This window comes from Spermophilus citellus, assembly GCF_964194105.1.
Source record: "Spermophilus citellus genome assembly, chromosome: 17".
Lineage (NCBI taxonomy): Eukaryota > Metazoa > Chordata > Mammalia > Rodentia > Sciuridae > Spermophilus > Spermophilus citellus.
The window spans coordinates 75,518,694-75,533,585 of record NC_138199.1 but is presented as its reverse complement, the minus strand read 5'-3'; the positions used below and the strand labels follow the sequence as shown (position 1 = coordinate 75,533,585).

The window sequence follows — 14,892 nt, the reverse complement described above, 5'->3', positions numbered from 1 at the left end:
CTGACAGTGGAGGCTGATGGGGACCGGAACCCCTGGGCAGCCGGGAAGGCATGAGAGAGGGCACGGGGGAGGGACATGGCCTCTTGGACTCTCCCTGTGTGACTCCACCTACCTTACCCTGGAGGCAGCCTGGGACCGTCCCCACTCGGGTGTGCACCCCTGACCCCAGCCTGGTAGTTTTGCACTTGGTAGTCTGCAAATATCCAGACATCTGTTGGGTATTTTCTCTTGGTTTCTTTGTCACATAACCTTTATGAAAACACTCCAGGGGAGCCGGGAATGGTGGTACATGCCTATAATCCCAGCTGCTTGAGAGGATGCGGAGTTCAAAGCCAGCCACAGCAAAAGTGAGGTGCTAAGCAACTCAGTGAGATCCTGTCTCTAAATAAAATACAAAATAGGGCTGGGTAGATGGCTCAGTGGTTGAGTGTCCCTGAGTTCAATCCCTGATTACGCACTCCACCTCACCGAAAAAAAAAAAAAAAAACACTCCAGAGAACACCTGGGGTGGCCCAGCCTTGGGGCCCAGGTGTATAGCTGCTATGGTGCTGTGGTCTGCCCTGGTTGAGGTGACGGTGACAATGACGATAGTCCTACTGAGTGCAGTCACCCTTTGAGGTTGGCAGCCTTGCTGCTCTGGCCAGATGAGTGCTATGGGTCTGGAGCCCCTTGCACACCTCGAAGGACAGCTCAGCTTTACAAGTCGTGGTCCTGAGTTACTGGCCCAGAGTCAGAGGAAAATAACTGCAGTGCTGCGGCCCGCGCCTGCCCTCCTGAGAAGGCTGCTGTCTTCAGGGTTTGCCTTGCTCTGGGGCTGAAACGTGCATACAGATGGGACTTTCCTGAACTGTTGCTCAGCAAGTCTGAATCAAAAAGCAGAAACAATAGAGTTTTAAAAAAAAAAAAACTGTGACCTCTTACTCTCAAGGAAGTATGGCGTACAGTTCTCATTAACTCTGATCTAAAGAGATTTTGGATTTTATTGTCAGCCTGTCTTCACATTCATGTGATTCATGTGTGTCTGAGAATTACAGGAAAGGACTGTTTTGGAAAAGGGGATGAAGGTGGGCAGGAGGAAGAGCTCTGCATGGGTTTTTCAGAATGACCTTCTTTATCATCCTCTGTCCCCACAGGGCTGTGTCACCTATCCCCCGATCATCCAGCCATCCAAAGCCGCCTGTTAGCCCTCCCTCTACATCACTGACCAGTAGTAGCCCCCAGTCCCCAGGGACTTCAGAGCCACAGAGCCGTTCCTCTTCCTGGACTGCCCTGCCTCAGGTCAATGGGGACTTCACATCCCTTTCACACCAGCCGTCACTGGAGGCCAGCAAGGCCCCTCAGAGCCCCTCTAGGAAGAAGAAGAAGCTCCTCACAGGAGAGCCCCAGAAACTAGGCTCAGTGGCACATCAGCCCCAGTGCCTCAGGGGAGAAGCTGTGGCGCCCCGCAGGAAGAGGAAAAGGAAGAAGAGGAAGTGTCCAGAGGACACGGCCACCATAGCCCCTCAGGAGGGTCAGACTCGGGGGCAGCCCTGGAGTCCCAAGAGCAGGAAGAAGCACCAGGCAGAGCTTGCAGCTGATCCACAGGAGGAAGAGGGCACACGGCCACAGGCAAATGTCCTAGAAGCCCACCACCTGAGTAGCAGGAAGCGGAGGAGGAGAGGAGTGGAGGGATTCGGGAGAGTCTGGCTACCCCAGGACCCACCTTGGCCCAGGTGAGCACAGGTCAGAGACATGCCCCAGTCTCTCCATCAAGAAATCAGAAGCACGCTGGGTGTTGTGGCACATGCCGTTATCTAGCAACTCAGAAGGCTGAGACGGGAGGATCCTAAGTTCAAGGACAACCTGGGCAACTTAGCAAGGCCCTGTCTCAAAAAATAAAAAGGGCTGGGATGTGGCTTAGTGGTTAAGCACCCTGGGTTCAATCCCTACTGCCAAAAAAGGGGGAAAAAAAATCAGGCCTGGGGCTATAGCTCAGCGGCAGAGCGCTTGCCTAGCATGTGTAAGGCACTGGGCTTGATCCTCAGCACCACGTAAAAATAAAATAAAGGCATTCTCTCCGCATACAGCTCCAAAAAATTTTTCAGAAAAAAAAATCAGAAGTGAAATAATCCATTCCCAGGTGGGTGCAGTCTACAAAGATATGCTATTCTGGAATCCTAAAAATGTAGTCTCTGAGGCTGTTGGTGGACCTCAGTCCCCTGAGTGACTGACAACAGAGAGGATAGGTGCTTCTAAGCCATGGCCATCACTGCATGAGCAGGGTGTCCAAAGATGCAAGGTGGTTGTGTGTTCTGGGGCCACAGCAGCCTGCATGTGTAGTTAGTAGGGCTTGTCCCAGCTGCACTAGCGTCACGCTGGTGTGGCTGTGGGCGCCCAGCCCCCACGTACCCAGCCACTTCTCTAAGCCAGTGCAGAGTGAGCGATGTGCCACCCTAGGGGTCCTGTTGTAGTGGGGTGTCCGTCTTTGTGCATTGCTCTCGACTTCTGACTGCTGCTCCTGACTCCCCGCAGCTGCTCCTCCCCTGACCCTAGAGAGCCTGCAGCCAGGATGGAGTCTCCAAGGAAAAAGAAGAGGAGGAAAAGAAAGCGGGAGGCGCAGCGGGAGGAAGAAGAGAACGATCATCCGGAGAGCCCCAAGAGGCTGAGGCCTAGTGTCTCTGCAGTCCCCGTGTGGAGTATGAATGGCCAGGTTCCTGGGGACCGTCTGGGTGAGCACTCTGGGCACATTAGTCAGCTTTCTGTCACTGCGACCAAAATACCTGATGAAGGCTGCTCACAGTTTCAGAGGTCTCCGTCCATGGTGGGCAGCTCCATGTCCTAGGCCTGGGGTGGAAGGTGTGGTTTAGGAAGGCAGCTCAGTTTGTGTAGCCAGAAAGCAGAGAGAGGGGAAGGGGCCAGGGACAGGATAAGTACCAGTGTGTGCCCCCCAGTGACCTACTTCCTGCCGCCACACCCCACCTGCCAGCCCCTTACCCCGTCTCCCAAGGGTCCACTTTGATGTCAATGGATTGATTACTGACGAGGTCAGAGACCCCATGACTTCCCAACAGCCCAAGCCCAGCCTCTGGACGGTGCCATTTTGGGGACTAGGCCTTCAGTGCATGAGCCTCTGGGGGATGCTTCACATCTAGGCACTACACAGGCAGCTTCGAGGAGCCCTAGTGGCCACAGCAATGGGGGTGCTTCCCTGTCCTGTGTGAGGCCTTTGCTGAGCACTGGCCCATGCATTAAGTCTTTAACTTTACATCACTAGCACAAATGCCTGAGATAATTAGGAGAAAAGGGGTGTGTTTTAGCTCACAGCTCTGGGGGCCCAGCCCCAGGTCTGCAGCATGTAGTGCTGGGAGTATGTGGCGGAGCAGGGCTCTCACCTCGGGACGTGGAAGACTAGTGGAAGGAGTTGGGGTCCCACTGTGCCCTGAGAACCTCCCCCTAGGCCCTGCTTATTACAGCTTCTATCACCTCCCAGTAGCACCTTCCTGGGGACAAGCCTCCAGACGTGGGCCTCTGGGGAACCCTAAGATCTAAACTATAGCAGGCTGTTTCTGGCCACAAGGCAGGGTCCACTCACGGTGTGCCCTCCTGCTGGCTGCAGGGCTGTGCTTTCTGGCTTCTCTTATTTTCTGCCCTTGTCATGTTCATGAACTGACGTGGACAGCAGCCTTCTCTGTTGAGTAGAGCACTTACCAGCACTTGGGCACTGCAGTGTGGGTGAGGGGTGTGTGACAGTCCCCCCATCTCCTATCTGTAGGGCCAGGACAGGCTCCTCTTGTACCTTGGAACAGAGAGCGAGAACCCGATGTGGTCCAGGAGTTGCTCAGATACTCCTCTGACAAGGCCTACGGGAGCAAAGGTATGTCCAGACAGGACGTGGTACTGTCCTCTGCAGGTGGGCAAGCATGGGTCCTGTTCCTAGAGGAATCTAGAGCAGCTCCAGGGGTCTGTGGGCATGATAGCCGCACACACAGCTCTAGGTAAGGTGGGCGGTGTCAAGGTCCCAGCTAGTGAGGGACAGGGCAAAAAGCTCCTGAGCCTGAATGCAGGCTGGGCTCAGAACCTCATTTGTAAGGCAGATTTTGAGAGCAAGCATGAGACGTTGTTTCTCAAACATGGGTGTGGATTTACAAAAACAGGTGGGCACAGTGCTGCACACCTGTCATCCCAGCTGCTCAGGAGGGGGAAGCAGGAAGACCACAAGGTGGGGCCAGCATGGGCAACTTAGCCAAACCCTGTCTCAAAATGAAAATTTTACGAAGGACGGGGAGTGGAGCGCAACAGTGAAGAGCCCCAGGCTCAGTCCCTAAAGAAAGAGGGAAACAGCGAGCTCTGTGATCGGTGGTGCAGGGTTCAGGGCTCACTGACTCCCTGATGCTGTTCCCATGTTGACCGTCCTGGTCACTGTGCCCCTCCTCTTTCCCCTCATGTCTGTCTCTGCCAAAAGGTGGCACTCACACGTTTTGAACATGTGGGGGTAGACAGGCTTCCCTGGCGCACAGGGTCTGGGAGCCCACATGTGCTGATGGCGGGTGTGTTGTGCAGTTCTGAGCTGGAGTGGGGAGCCGTCCGCGATCAGTCAGGATGCCATCGAAGACAGCAGATTGGCCCGCACCCAGACTGTGCTTGACCACTGGGAAGAGGAGTTTGATCGAGGAAAGGTAGGACACGTGACATGGCTGTGGGCTGACAGTAGGACGGTGTTGCTCAGCTTAGGCCAAGGGCAGGGATGTCCTGAACTCTGATAGCAGTTTGAAGCTTCGGAGAAAGTGGCTCGGCCAGCTCCAGGTGGTGTGTCTGGTGCTGTGGGCAGGCGTGGGCCACGCTGCTGGGGTACCTTCTCAGTGCTGGGTGGCAGGCCTCCTGCAGAGGGTGTCACTCACTGTGTGGGGGCACCCCTGTGCCGGGGAGCCCTTGGTGCTCGCACGTAGGAGACTGGGTTCAGGGCAGCCCTCCTGAGAATTGTAACGCCTGATTCTTGATGTAGGAGAAGAAAATGAAAAAACTCAAGAGAGAGAAGAAGAGAAACTTCAATGCTTTCCAGAAGCTTCAGAGTAGACGGAACTTTTGGTCTGTGACTCATCCAGCCAAGGCCACCAGCCTCAGCCACCGCCGCTGAGCTCATGCTGTTGAGGTCCGTTGTGGGGGTGGTGTCTGCGATGCGTGTCTGTGTGTGCGTGTTCTGGGCGTGGTGTCTGTGGGTCGGCTGTGGCGTGTATGGTGTATGGTGTGTCTGTGTGTCTGTCTGGTGTGCATGCGCCTGTCCCTTGTAGGAGAGGACCCTGTGACATTTTCCAGCTCCCTCGAGAGGGCTGTACCCCTATCCTGCCGGGACTCACTCGAGGGTGTTCTGGGAGTGTCAGGTCTCTCTCCTCACCAGGACGTGTGCCTGTCCCATACCCTCTAGGGCCGTCACTTCCTGGGAACTCTGTCTGGATCTGAAGAGTGGCCTCCAGCAGACTCCATCTCCCTGTCACCTCTAGGCTGCTGCACTGTGAGCCTGCCACAGCAGGGGACTCCTGTCCCCACCGTCTTAGGGGACCCGTGAGGCCTGGGCTTCTATGGCTCAGAACCTGTGGAGACATTCACGAAACGCCCCTCATGCGAAGCCCTGGCATGTGGTGTCACGCAGACCGACAGCTCGCTATGGGGCCTCCAGAAAGGCCAAGTGACCTTGTGGTCATGGACAGTGGGGTCTGGGTGGGCAGAGCCGTCTGCCCCAGCTCTGGGGCTGTTCCCCAGTTGTCCTGTGCTCAGGGTGGCAGGGTGCCTTGGCTCTTCCTGGCGAGCACCCCTTGTTCCCTGCAGGTGGCGCTGTCTGGTGCTGCGCCCTGTGTCTGTACGCCTTACTGTCTGCCTCAGAGAGGAAGGTCCTGCACTGACCACATCGCTGCCTTTCCCTTTCCTGCCTGGGGTTGGCCCTTCCGGAGTATCTCCTCCTCACAGGAACTCCAAGCTCTGTGGAGAGCAGAGGCTGGGGTGGGAGCCCTTGAAATTAATGCCAAGCATCTGCTTCCGAGGCTGCTGCCTCTCTGATGGTTTGGCTGTAGCTGCCCTTCAGCTGCAGTGACCCGCGGGTCTCTGCAGAAGTGGTGATCTTGGGGATGAGGTCTCCACAAGCTGATTACTTAATATAGAGCATCTATATTCGAGCAGGCCTGTGGCTTCCTGTACCGTATGTTTCCCTGATACACAAACCCTGGCTTTGTGTGCTCAGTCTTGGGAGCGCCGTGGAGTCTGGCTGATTGTACTGCTCACGCCCCTCCCCTGTGCAAGCCCTGTCTGCAGACATGTGGTTGGACGGGCCTGGGTCTCCTCGCGGAGGTACTCTCTGAGGAGGACGGCACCTCCCAGGCGCTGCTCACAGTGCCGGGCGCTGGCCTCCCCAGGAGGGCCCACCTCTGCCCTTGGCCTGTGCCACCCTTATTTTGCTCTGCTGCCACACTTGGGGCCTCACTTGATCCTGGTGTAGAAAGAAGACTTACTTTTTCTTTATGGGGAGGAGATTCTTTTTGTTTTCTTTTCCTGTTTTCGTGTTTCATTTTAAAAGAAGGTGGCGGGAAGATGGCACCAGGGCTGATCTGTTGGCTGCTCCCCATCCCAGCAGGAAGTGGGCCTTGGCTTCATGACCTGTTGTCTGGGGAGGGCAGGGCTTGCTTTTCCTCTTGAGGCGCTGACGTTTCTTCCTATATGAACTGCGTCCCCAGCTGTGTTTGTTTCGTAATGTTCTGTAGTTAAATTTAGTTGTCTTCTAGCACAGAATTGACCTCCCCTCTCACTCTCCCCTCTTCCAAGTGGGTCTCTTCCTTCTCCGCTGGATTGCATGCTGCAAACCCTTGTCCTGGAGGGCTGCCTCCTTCTCCCAGGTGGTGGAATGCCTGACCTGACTTTTGACGGTGCTCATCGCTGTCCGGCAGAAGCCAGCCCCTCCCTTCCCGGAAAACCATCAGCCAAACAGGGACCAGGAAGAATGAGGCCCAGAAACCGCCACCACCACCCCCCACCCCCCATTCTGGGTGCCCGTGGTGTGTAAGCACATGTTAGTGACCTCAGTTCTTGCCATGGTGGCCTCTCAGCACAGAGCTTGCCTTTGTGCTTGGGAGTTCAGGTGACGGCCCCTGTGCAGTGGGCCCTCACCAGTGTTCCTCACTGCCCCATTCACCTATCTATCATGAGGAGCTACTTCCCGCTGTGTCCTGGCTGTGTGGCCACACCCATGTGTGTACAGGCCTCTCTGCCCTCTGTACTTCCTCTCCAGTGACCTGGGGAGTCCCAGATCTTGCCAAGATCTTGGTGCAATAAATAAAGTGCTGTTGTGAGTCCTTTCTGTGTGTCTTTTTTTTTTTTTTTTTTTTTTGAAGATGTACACAAGGCCTTTATTTGTTTTATTTCTAGGTGGTGCTGAGGATGGACCCAGTGTCTTGCTCGAGCTGGGCAGTGCTCTGCTGCTGAGCCAGCCCCAGCCTTCTCGGACATCTTTTTCCTTTGACTTTTACAAAGGCGCGTGTCTGCCACTCCTATTCCCAAGTCAAGGGTGGGGTGCCAGCGTCCCCCACAGCCCCAGGTTCCTGCTAATGGGATGTTGAGGTGGGAGAAGCCTAGGAGTTCCAAGTCAGTCTGGCAGCGCAGCCTGGTCCTGTCCAGGACAGAATGACAACAGGAGGGTTTGAGACTGAGTGGTCCACTCAGTTCTGTGGGTGGTTTTTAGTGAGTACTCTACCAAGAATATTTGAAGTAGTCCGTTAACTGCAGTTTATTCTATTTGTTGCTTTTTTTTTTTTTTTTTTAGTTCTTTATATACTCTAGATATTAGACCTCTTTTGGGGGGGTGGGGGGTAAACTGGGGATTGAACTCAGGGGCACTCAACCACTGAGCTACATCCTCAGCCCTATTTTGTATTTTATTTAGAGACAGGCTCTCACTGAGTTGCTCAGCACTTCGACTTTGAAACTGGCTTTGAACTTGAGATCCTCCTGCCTCAGCCTCCCGAGCCACTGGGATTACAGGCGTGAGCCACCATGCCCAGCTTTATTGCTTTTTAGGTTTTTCATTGACTAATATTTGGATCTCTAGGGGAAGATGAGAGAAAAATTGATTTCAGAAACCAATGACATTTCTCACTGTTGGCTAAAACGGGGCAGGAAGATCCGGTGGGAATCTTGCCTGCTTTGCATGTGGTAGGATGGAGGGCAGAGTGACCACAGGGCTGTGCTGGCAGCCCATTCTGACCCAACAGTGTCTTGCCACAGCTTGGAAAGCGTGGTAAGACTTGTGTCCGTGTGGACTGGGGTTGTGGCCATCTGGGAACTTCATCTAGGTTCTCCTGGACAGCACTGAGGACAGGTCCTGAGCCCTGCTGCCAGCCATGGCAGGTCTGGGAGGAGCAGGCAGGGTCATACAGAGGTGCCCAGTGGCCAGGAGGCTAGAGTGGCAGGAGCAGCCCTGGGGAACCAGGAGAGGAGCTGACCTGCCTGAGCGGAGCCTGTGGGCTCCCGTTCAGTGAGTGCTGCTGAGTGCTGCCTGGCAGCTCCGCCACCAGCCTTCACCTCCCGCACCTCTTCAGGGCCTTTTCCCACGTTCTCCACGAAGATGTCCCTCAAACCCAGTTCTGGACTTGGCCCCAGTCACCTCAAGGTTGGGTCAGACAGCTCAAAGGAGGAGAGGAGAGGAAGCCTGGAGGTGAGACTGCCACCTCCAGATGGAGGAAAGGGCACTCTCGGGCCTTGTTGCAGCCCTCTGACCAGCCAGGCAGTGGCCAGTGGCCCCAAACCACTGGGGATACAGTGGCTATGGGGAGGCCACACTGTGTTGTCACTGTTCTCTGAACACTGGCCACTCTGGGATGTGTGACGGCCTAGTGAGAGTCTCCCATGGTGCATGGGACCTCGCAGGCAGGGCTGAGGGGTCCAGCCTGGGTGAGCACCACTGTGACTCACTGTCACCAGGAGGGTGCCCGGTGCCTCCTGATGAGCCTCAGGCCGGGCAGTGTGTCAAAGCAGGGTCCACCAGCATGCTCAGGGGGCCACAGCGTGACAGAGAGAAAGCCTGGTCATCCTGGTTGGCAAGCTGGGCACCAGGGCCAGGTTAACAGGATCTCATTTGCTTAGTGGACTCCTGGGCTGATAGTGTCTGCATCATAGCCCCACGGGGGTGGGGGTGGGGGGGTGGAGTGCAGAGGGTGGCAGGTAAGGCTGGCGGTCCCGTGAGCAGCCAAGTAGGGTCCCTTGGGCATTCATGAAGTGGAGTCAGGAGCACATACAATGAAGGTCTGGCCCGGGCAGTCAGTCGAGGAGGCCAAGGAAGTAGCCAGGGAGTAGCGGGCTGCTTCTGGTTTCAGGAGGCCGTAGGTGGGTGACAGTTTCAGTTTGAGACAATGGCGATGTCGCCAAGCCTGGGGGAGTCCCAGCCTGGGACATGGGCAGAAGGCGAGCTCTGAGTCTTCCAGTTAAGAACAAGTCCAGCTGTCGGTGCTCCTCGGGGCGAGGTCCTGGACACACTGCAGGGGGTCAGGGTTAGCAGCAGCAAGCATGACCCTTGGGCCAGTGCTGAGCTGTGTGCTGTGATCCCCTGCCCTGGGTCCTGGCAGGTGGACAGTGTGTTCCTGGAGGGTGGTGTCAGTAGAAGCAGGGTGGCTGTGGAGGAGGGCCAGTGAGCACAGGACAGGGGCTTCGGAGTGCAGTGTCCTCTGCCCATCAGATCCAGGGCCAGCTCCAGCACTGGCCCCTCCCAGAGCCCATACCCGCACCTTTCCACAGCTCCATCCAACTCTCTGCCTCTGGCATGGCCCCATACGGCTCTGGGGCTGCCCCGCTGCCCATCTTGCTTGGGAGTTCTGCAGCTGCCTCCCAATCCCGGGGGTTATTCCGAGGGTTTCCCTCCACCGTGGGCCTGATTCTGGTAGGTGAACGATTTCTTACTGGCTGCTGAAGCCATCTGCTCTGTCCTCCCTCTGCCTGGTGGTCCCAGCACCCCAGAGCAGCAGACTCCCCGGGGAAGAGCTGCCCACAGAGGCCAGTGGAACTGGACAGAGGTAGGTGTCAGGCCCATGTCTCAGACTCCAGCCAGCACCAGTCACCAGGGGTCATTAGGGCATGGGTTCTCAGATGTCCCCATGTTCTGATTAGGCCTTCCTGAGGACGTGTAGTTCTGGTAACTCCCCGGGGTGGCTGTGCTGGCAGGATCCAGGCACAGACCTGCTGTCCTGATCTGGTGGCCCTCCAGGGGCTCAGGTGTTGGGATGGGAGTGTGGGGAGGGGTCTGGTGCCCGAGTGAAGAAGCACTGTCGTCCCCGACCCCTGTGGGGCCTGTGTGGGCTGCAGCTGTCGGAAGGAGCCCCTGGTGGGGGTGGGGACTCCCTGTGCTCCTCCAGGGCTGCGCTCCGCCCTCCCGTCCGTCCTGCCTGCTCCCTGGTTCATCCCCCTTCTCTTAGGAGCTGGCCCCGTGTGTCCGCCCTGGAAGCCTGGCGTCTGCTGTGTTCCCCAACCACTCCTCCCTCCACTAGGCTTCAGCTTGCTCCCTCCTTTCACTCTGCAAACCCTGAGTTGGCTTCGGTCCTCAGTACTCCACTCCATGACCTGATTCCCAAACCCAGTGGGCATTTGTCACTGGCTTCTTCCCAGGATCTCCCAGATGGCCTCCTATCCTGTCCACTGAGGTTCAGTCTGGAACAATGGACACTCAGTATGTGGATCTGGCCCAAACTGGCCGGCTCCATTGGTTCACCCCACCACACGCCTTTCCCTACCTATCCTACTGGCAGACTCGGGGCCCAGGTAGAAATCAGACCTGTGTTCCTTCCCCAGAGATGGTGAACCTGGCACCCCGGTCGGAAGTCAGAGCACCTGGGTGCCTCTCCTGCCACTCCCACTCACACCCATCCTGGAGGTCGGCCTTCCCAGCTGCTGCCCTGGAAGCCCCCCCCCTGCTTCCTGCTCTCTCACCTGGCGCAGCCTGGGCCTGGCATCTTCCTCTTGGGCTTGAGTGGCCTCCCGCCAGGTTCCTGACCTGCCTTCCTGCTCCTGGTCCCAGGAATGTCTTCAGGATAAGCAACTGGATGCCTTCCACAGGAGCTCCCCTGCCCCCGGCCCCCACCTCTCAGCTCTGCAGCCCATGGCCTCAGGGTTCTGGGTCCTGCCCTGCTGGCCTGGGAGGCCCACCCCTGCCGCCAGGTGGATCAGGAGCGGGCTGGCCCTCGGTAGACTCTGACCCGAGGCATTGCTCACGCTCTTAGCTTTCTCCAGAGGAAACTGCAGGTGGACCCTGCCCATGAGGGTTGAGTGGGGTTCACTCATGGCTTGCTGTAGAAAGCTCAGGGTGTGGGTCCAGACTGGGTTCTGACGGGGCCCAGTAGGAGTCGGCCTCCTCATGAATGGAGTCAGTCATACCGCCTCTCCGTGCTGTTTTTTGAAATGCCTGGTTGGATTTGTGCCGGGCAACTGTGGCTGTGTCCTTACACTATCTCGACCCTCTCCTGCCTGCTTCAGTGAGGAGGGCAGTGGTTAGGGGGGCTGGCAGGATGTGGCTACCAGTGCCCTCCCTTGGGTAGGCTCTGGGTGAATAGGTGGCTTTTTTGTTTGTTTGTTTGGTACAGGGGATTGAACCCAAGGGCACTTAATTCCTGAGCCATATCCCAACCCCCTTTTTAATTTTTATTTTGAAACAGCGTCTCGTTAAGTTGCTTAGGGCCTTGCTAGATTGCTGAGGCTGGCTTTGAACTTGGAATCATCCTGCTTCAGCCTCCTGAGCCACTGGGATCACTCACGTGCACCACCACACCTGGCTCGGTACATCTTACCATGGATGGTCCAGGCTTCAGCACACAGGGCCTAAGGACCTGGCAAGTGCCTGCCGTGAGCTGTGGGCAGGGATCAATGTGTTACACACACCAGTGGCTTTTTCATGGCTGTTTCAAAATGGTGTGGAGCCTCATCACCCCACGCTAAGAACTAGTATTGTTACAACGTACCTTCTCTGGGTTTTGCTCCTGTGATGGTAGACAATCCCTTTACAACTCCTCTCCCTTTCCAGTGTTTTCTTCTGCTTTTCTGTCATAGGTGGCCACATTCGGATATTCCACTGCAAGGGACCAAGGCTGTTGTCTAGCCAGGCCCAGGATTAGCCACCCAGGAAATATTTATTGAACAAGGGAACCTGAAAAGGTCGTGGAGGAAGCCTGGCTGTGACTGGCATTTGGATGCTGCTCAGAACACCGCCAGCCCACTGCCCGCCAAAGCCCGAGCTCAGAAATCCCCCTTCGTGGACTCGGCTCTGTGTTGCCCACTCAGAGCTCCACCACCCTTTGTCTTTCTCACACGTGGAAACACTGTGGTGAAGTCGAGTGGGAATTCTTCTATCTGAAACAAATGCCCAGACAGTGGCATGTGGCCAGCTGCCTTCTGGGTGGCATGGGAACAGTTGGTGACAGCTGGATACAATCAAGTTCCATTACAAACAGATTTTAAGTGCCACTCATACATAGAAGAAATTGCAAGCTTTAGCAAAGTACAATCTGGGGTTTTCAAAGCAAGACAATGCCCCGTCGGAGCCGGCAAGTGGTTGTGTGTGCAGCCTTTCACACGGGTCAAGTGCGCCTTCTTCCCCAGAGCCCCTCGGCTCCTCACAGTCCTGCTGTGGAATTGGCACACATGGGTCCGGATGGCTCCCGCTGGGCTGTGGGTCCTCCTGCCTTGCAACTTGCTGAGGACACTGGATTAAAGGCCTGTAGATACCCGACCCAGTGGGAAGTGTCAGAGGCTGGCTGCTGGGGGAGCTGCTGCTGCTCCCAGGCCTCCACTCTCGGCTTTCTCCAGGGAACGGACGGTCCATCAGGGTGGGCACTGAGCTTGTTCTTCTTCAATGAAGCAGGTGTCCTGATGCACTTCTTAGCCCTTGCTGTCCCTCCCCGGCCATCTCTGGCCACAATCTGGCTTTGCAGGGGTGGGTTAGGCTAGCTGGCAGCAGCTGGCCATTTGGTGTTGCAAGTGGGACCTCAGATATGTCTGGGCTTCCTCTGGGGTGCATATGCTGGGGGGTCCCTCTGCATTTTGTCCTTGACCCTTCTTCCTTCATCCGATCTTCTGGCACATGGCTCGGGTGGGTTGTGAGTTGACCCTTTAGTACAGAGCTCTCATGCAGTGCTCATGGGTCCCCTTCTCAGGAGACGTCTACTATACCTCTGCTTGTTACCCCTACAGCCTCGCTCATCCCAGTGGGAGAATGGAAAAGCAAGGAAAAATAACAATTCATTGTTGAAAAAGGAATCAGATAAAATGAGCATTAGGAAAGATTGAGAGATTGTAAGACAGTACTTAGAGTAGTATCTGATATGGTAAGCACCCTCTAAAAGTTTTGTTAAAATTGGTAATGCAAGCTGGGTGCAATGGTTCATGCCTATAATTCAAGCTATTTGGGAGTCAGATAGGAGAATTGCAAATTGGAGGCCAGCCTGGGAACTTAACGATACCCTGTCTCTAAATAAAATTGAGAGACTTGGGGATGTAGCTCAGTGGTAGAGCACTTGCCTAGCATATGTGAGGCCCTGGGTTCAGTCCCCAATACTGCATAAATAAATAACGCAGACCTAAGGTATATGATTTTAACGCCATGTGTATTAGTTTCCTAGAGCTGCTGTAACAAAGCACTACAACTGGATGGCTTAAGTTTCACACTATTAATATGTTTCCTCCATGTTCTGAAATTTGAAGCCCAGCTGGGGGAGGGCCTCTGTCTCACCAGACTCTCTGAGAGACTCTGGCTGCTGCTCCCAGGAGGCTCTAGGCATTCTCTGGTTTGCCACGGGGTCGGTCCAGTCTCCCTTTCCTCTTGGCAGCTTCTCTCGTGTCTCCGTGTTCAAATTTCCCTCTTGAAAAGACACTGGCTATTGGCTTCTGACCTACCCTCTGAACTTGATCACATCTGCAAAAGTGTAATTTCCAAATAAGTTGCAATCATGAGGACCAAGGGTCAGGGCTTGGATGTGTCTTGGTGGGACACAGTGCGACCCGCAGCAGCATGGAAACATTCTCTCCAGAGGCAGCCTGAGAGGCCCAAACCCACGCTGAAGGTCCTCAGGAGAACTTGGATGTACATGGTGGTCTGGGTCGGTGTCAGCAAACCAGAGAGGCACCCAGCCCCTCACTATCCTGCCTCCTGCTCCTTCTCTTTTGAGGTCTCCTTGTGCTCAGCAGAGGGGGTGCGAGCATCAGGTACAGGAATGAAACAGTTGGCTCCAGCTTGTAGGTGCCCTTGACCTGGCCCTCTGTGAGCCACAGTTTCTAAACTGTCCCATGAAGACAGCCAAATTATCCCTTCCAAATTATGATAGGGCCTAATGGAGCAGCTTATGAGTGTGTTTGACAGGGACCTGTGGTCAGGAACAACACATCCCTAGCCAGCAGACACACATGCAACCCCAGCAAACGTTGTCCTTATTACATGGGAGAGCCACCAAGGTATTTGTTTTATTTTGTCTTCCAATCGTAAGTATTTGTTTCACACTATTAAGAATCACGACCTGCTGTGTGAGAAATTCTGTCCTAATGGAGCAATGTCAGGGAACAATTCCAACAGCCACCCTGCTCACCGATGCTGTGAACGGCACTGCTGGTACCCTCCCCAAGTCTCCAGGTCTGTGGGGTTTTGGTTTAGCCGACAGGACTGCAGTGCCGATGGTGAGCACCAAGCACTGCTGCCGCAGCCCGGCTGGCTGGGCAAAATAACCGGGGGGGACGAGCAACTTGTGTAGATTGATACAGCAGGAGTGGGAGCCGTTTATTGTAGGACAACAGAGGTATTTATACATTCCACACAGCTTATCTAAATAACATTAACTAGATAACATCAGTCAACCAATAAGAAATCTCCACACTTAATGGCTTGCTGGCCTTACTTCACAAACC

General features: G+C 55.3%; 1 protein-coding gene and 1 long non-coding RNA gene across 6 annotated transcripts in view; both read left to right on the top strand.

Annotated features, from left to right (window-relative positions):
* Nucleotides 1–7,316, top strand: part of USP36 (ubiquitin specific peptidase 36) — a 33,709-nt gene extending 26,393 nt beyond the window's left edge. For 4 of the 5 annotated variants that reach the window (XM_081270682.1, XM_081270678.1, XM_081270680.1 and 1 more), the window contains 6 exons: nucleotides 1,134–1,712; nucleotides 2,512–2,708; nucleotides 3,752–3,853; nucleotides 4,540–4,655; nucleotides 4,982–5,128; nucleotides 5,402–7,316. In XM_081270682.1, coding sequence (XP_081126808.1) covers nucleotides 1,134–1,712; nucleotides 2,512–2,708; nucleotides 3,752–3,853; nucleotides 4,540–4,655; nucleotides 4,982–5,113 — 1,126 coding nt within the window. In that variant the 3' untranslated portion in view covers nucleotides 5,114–5,128; nucleotides 5,402–7,316. The remainder of the gene's footprint in view (nucleotides 1–1,133; nucleotides 1,713–2,511; nucleotides 2,709–3,751; nucleotides 3,854–4,539; nucleotides 4,656–4,981; nucleotides 5,129–5,401) is intronic. The other variant, XM_081270681.1, reaches the window with a different exon arrangement.
* A 525-nt stretch (nucleotides 7,317–7,841) lies between these two features.
* On the top strand, nucleotides 7,842–13,082 carry LOC308635700. Its single transcript, XR_014019246.1, has 2 exons — nucleotides 7,842–11,778; nucleotides 12,049–13,082. It is a non-coding gene; the product is annotated as an uncharacterized lncRNA (long non-coding RNA).
* The last annotated feature ends 1,810 nt before the right edge of the window (nucleotides 13,083–14,892 follow it).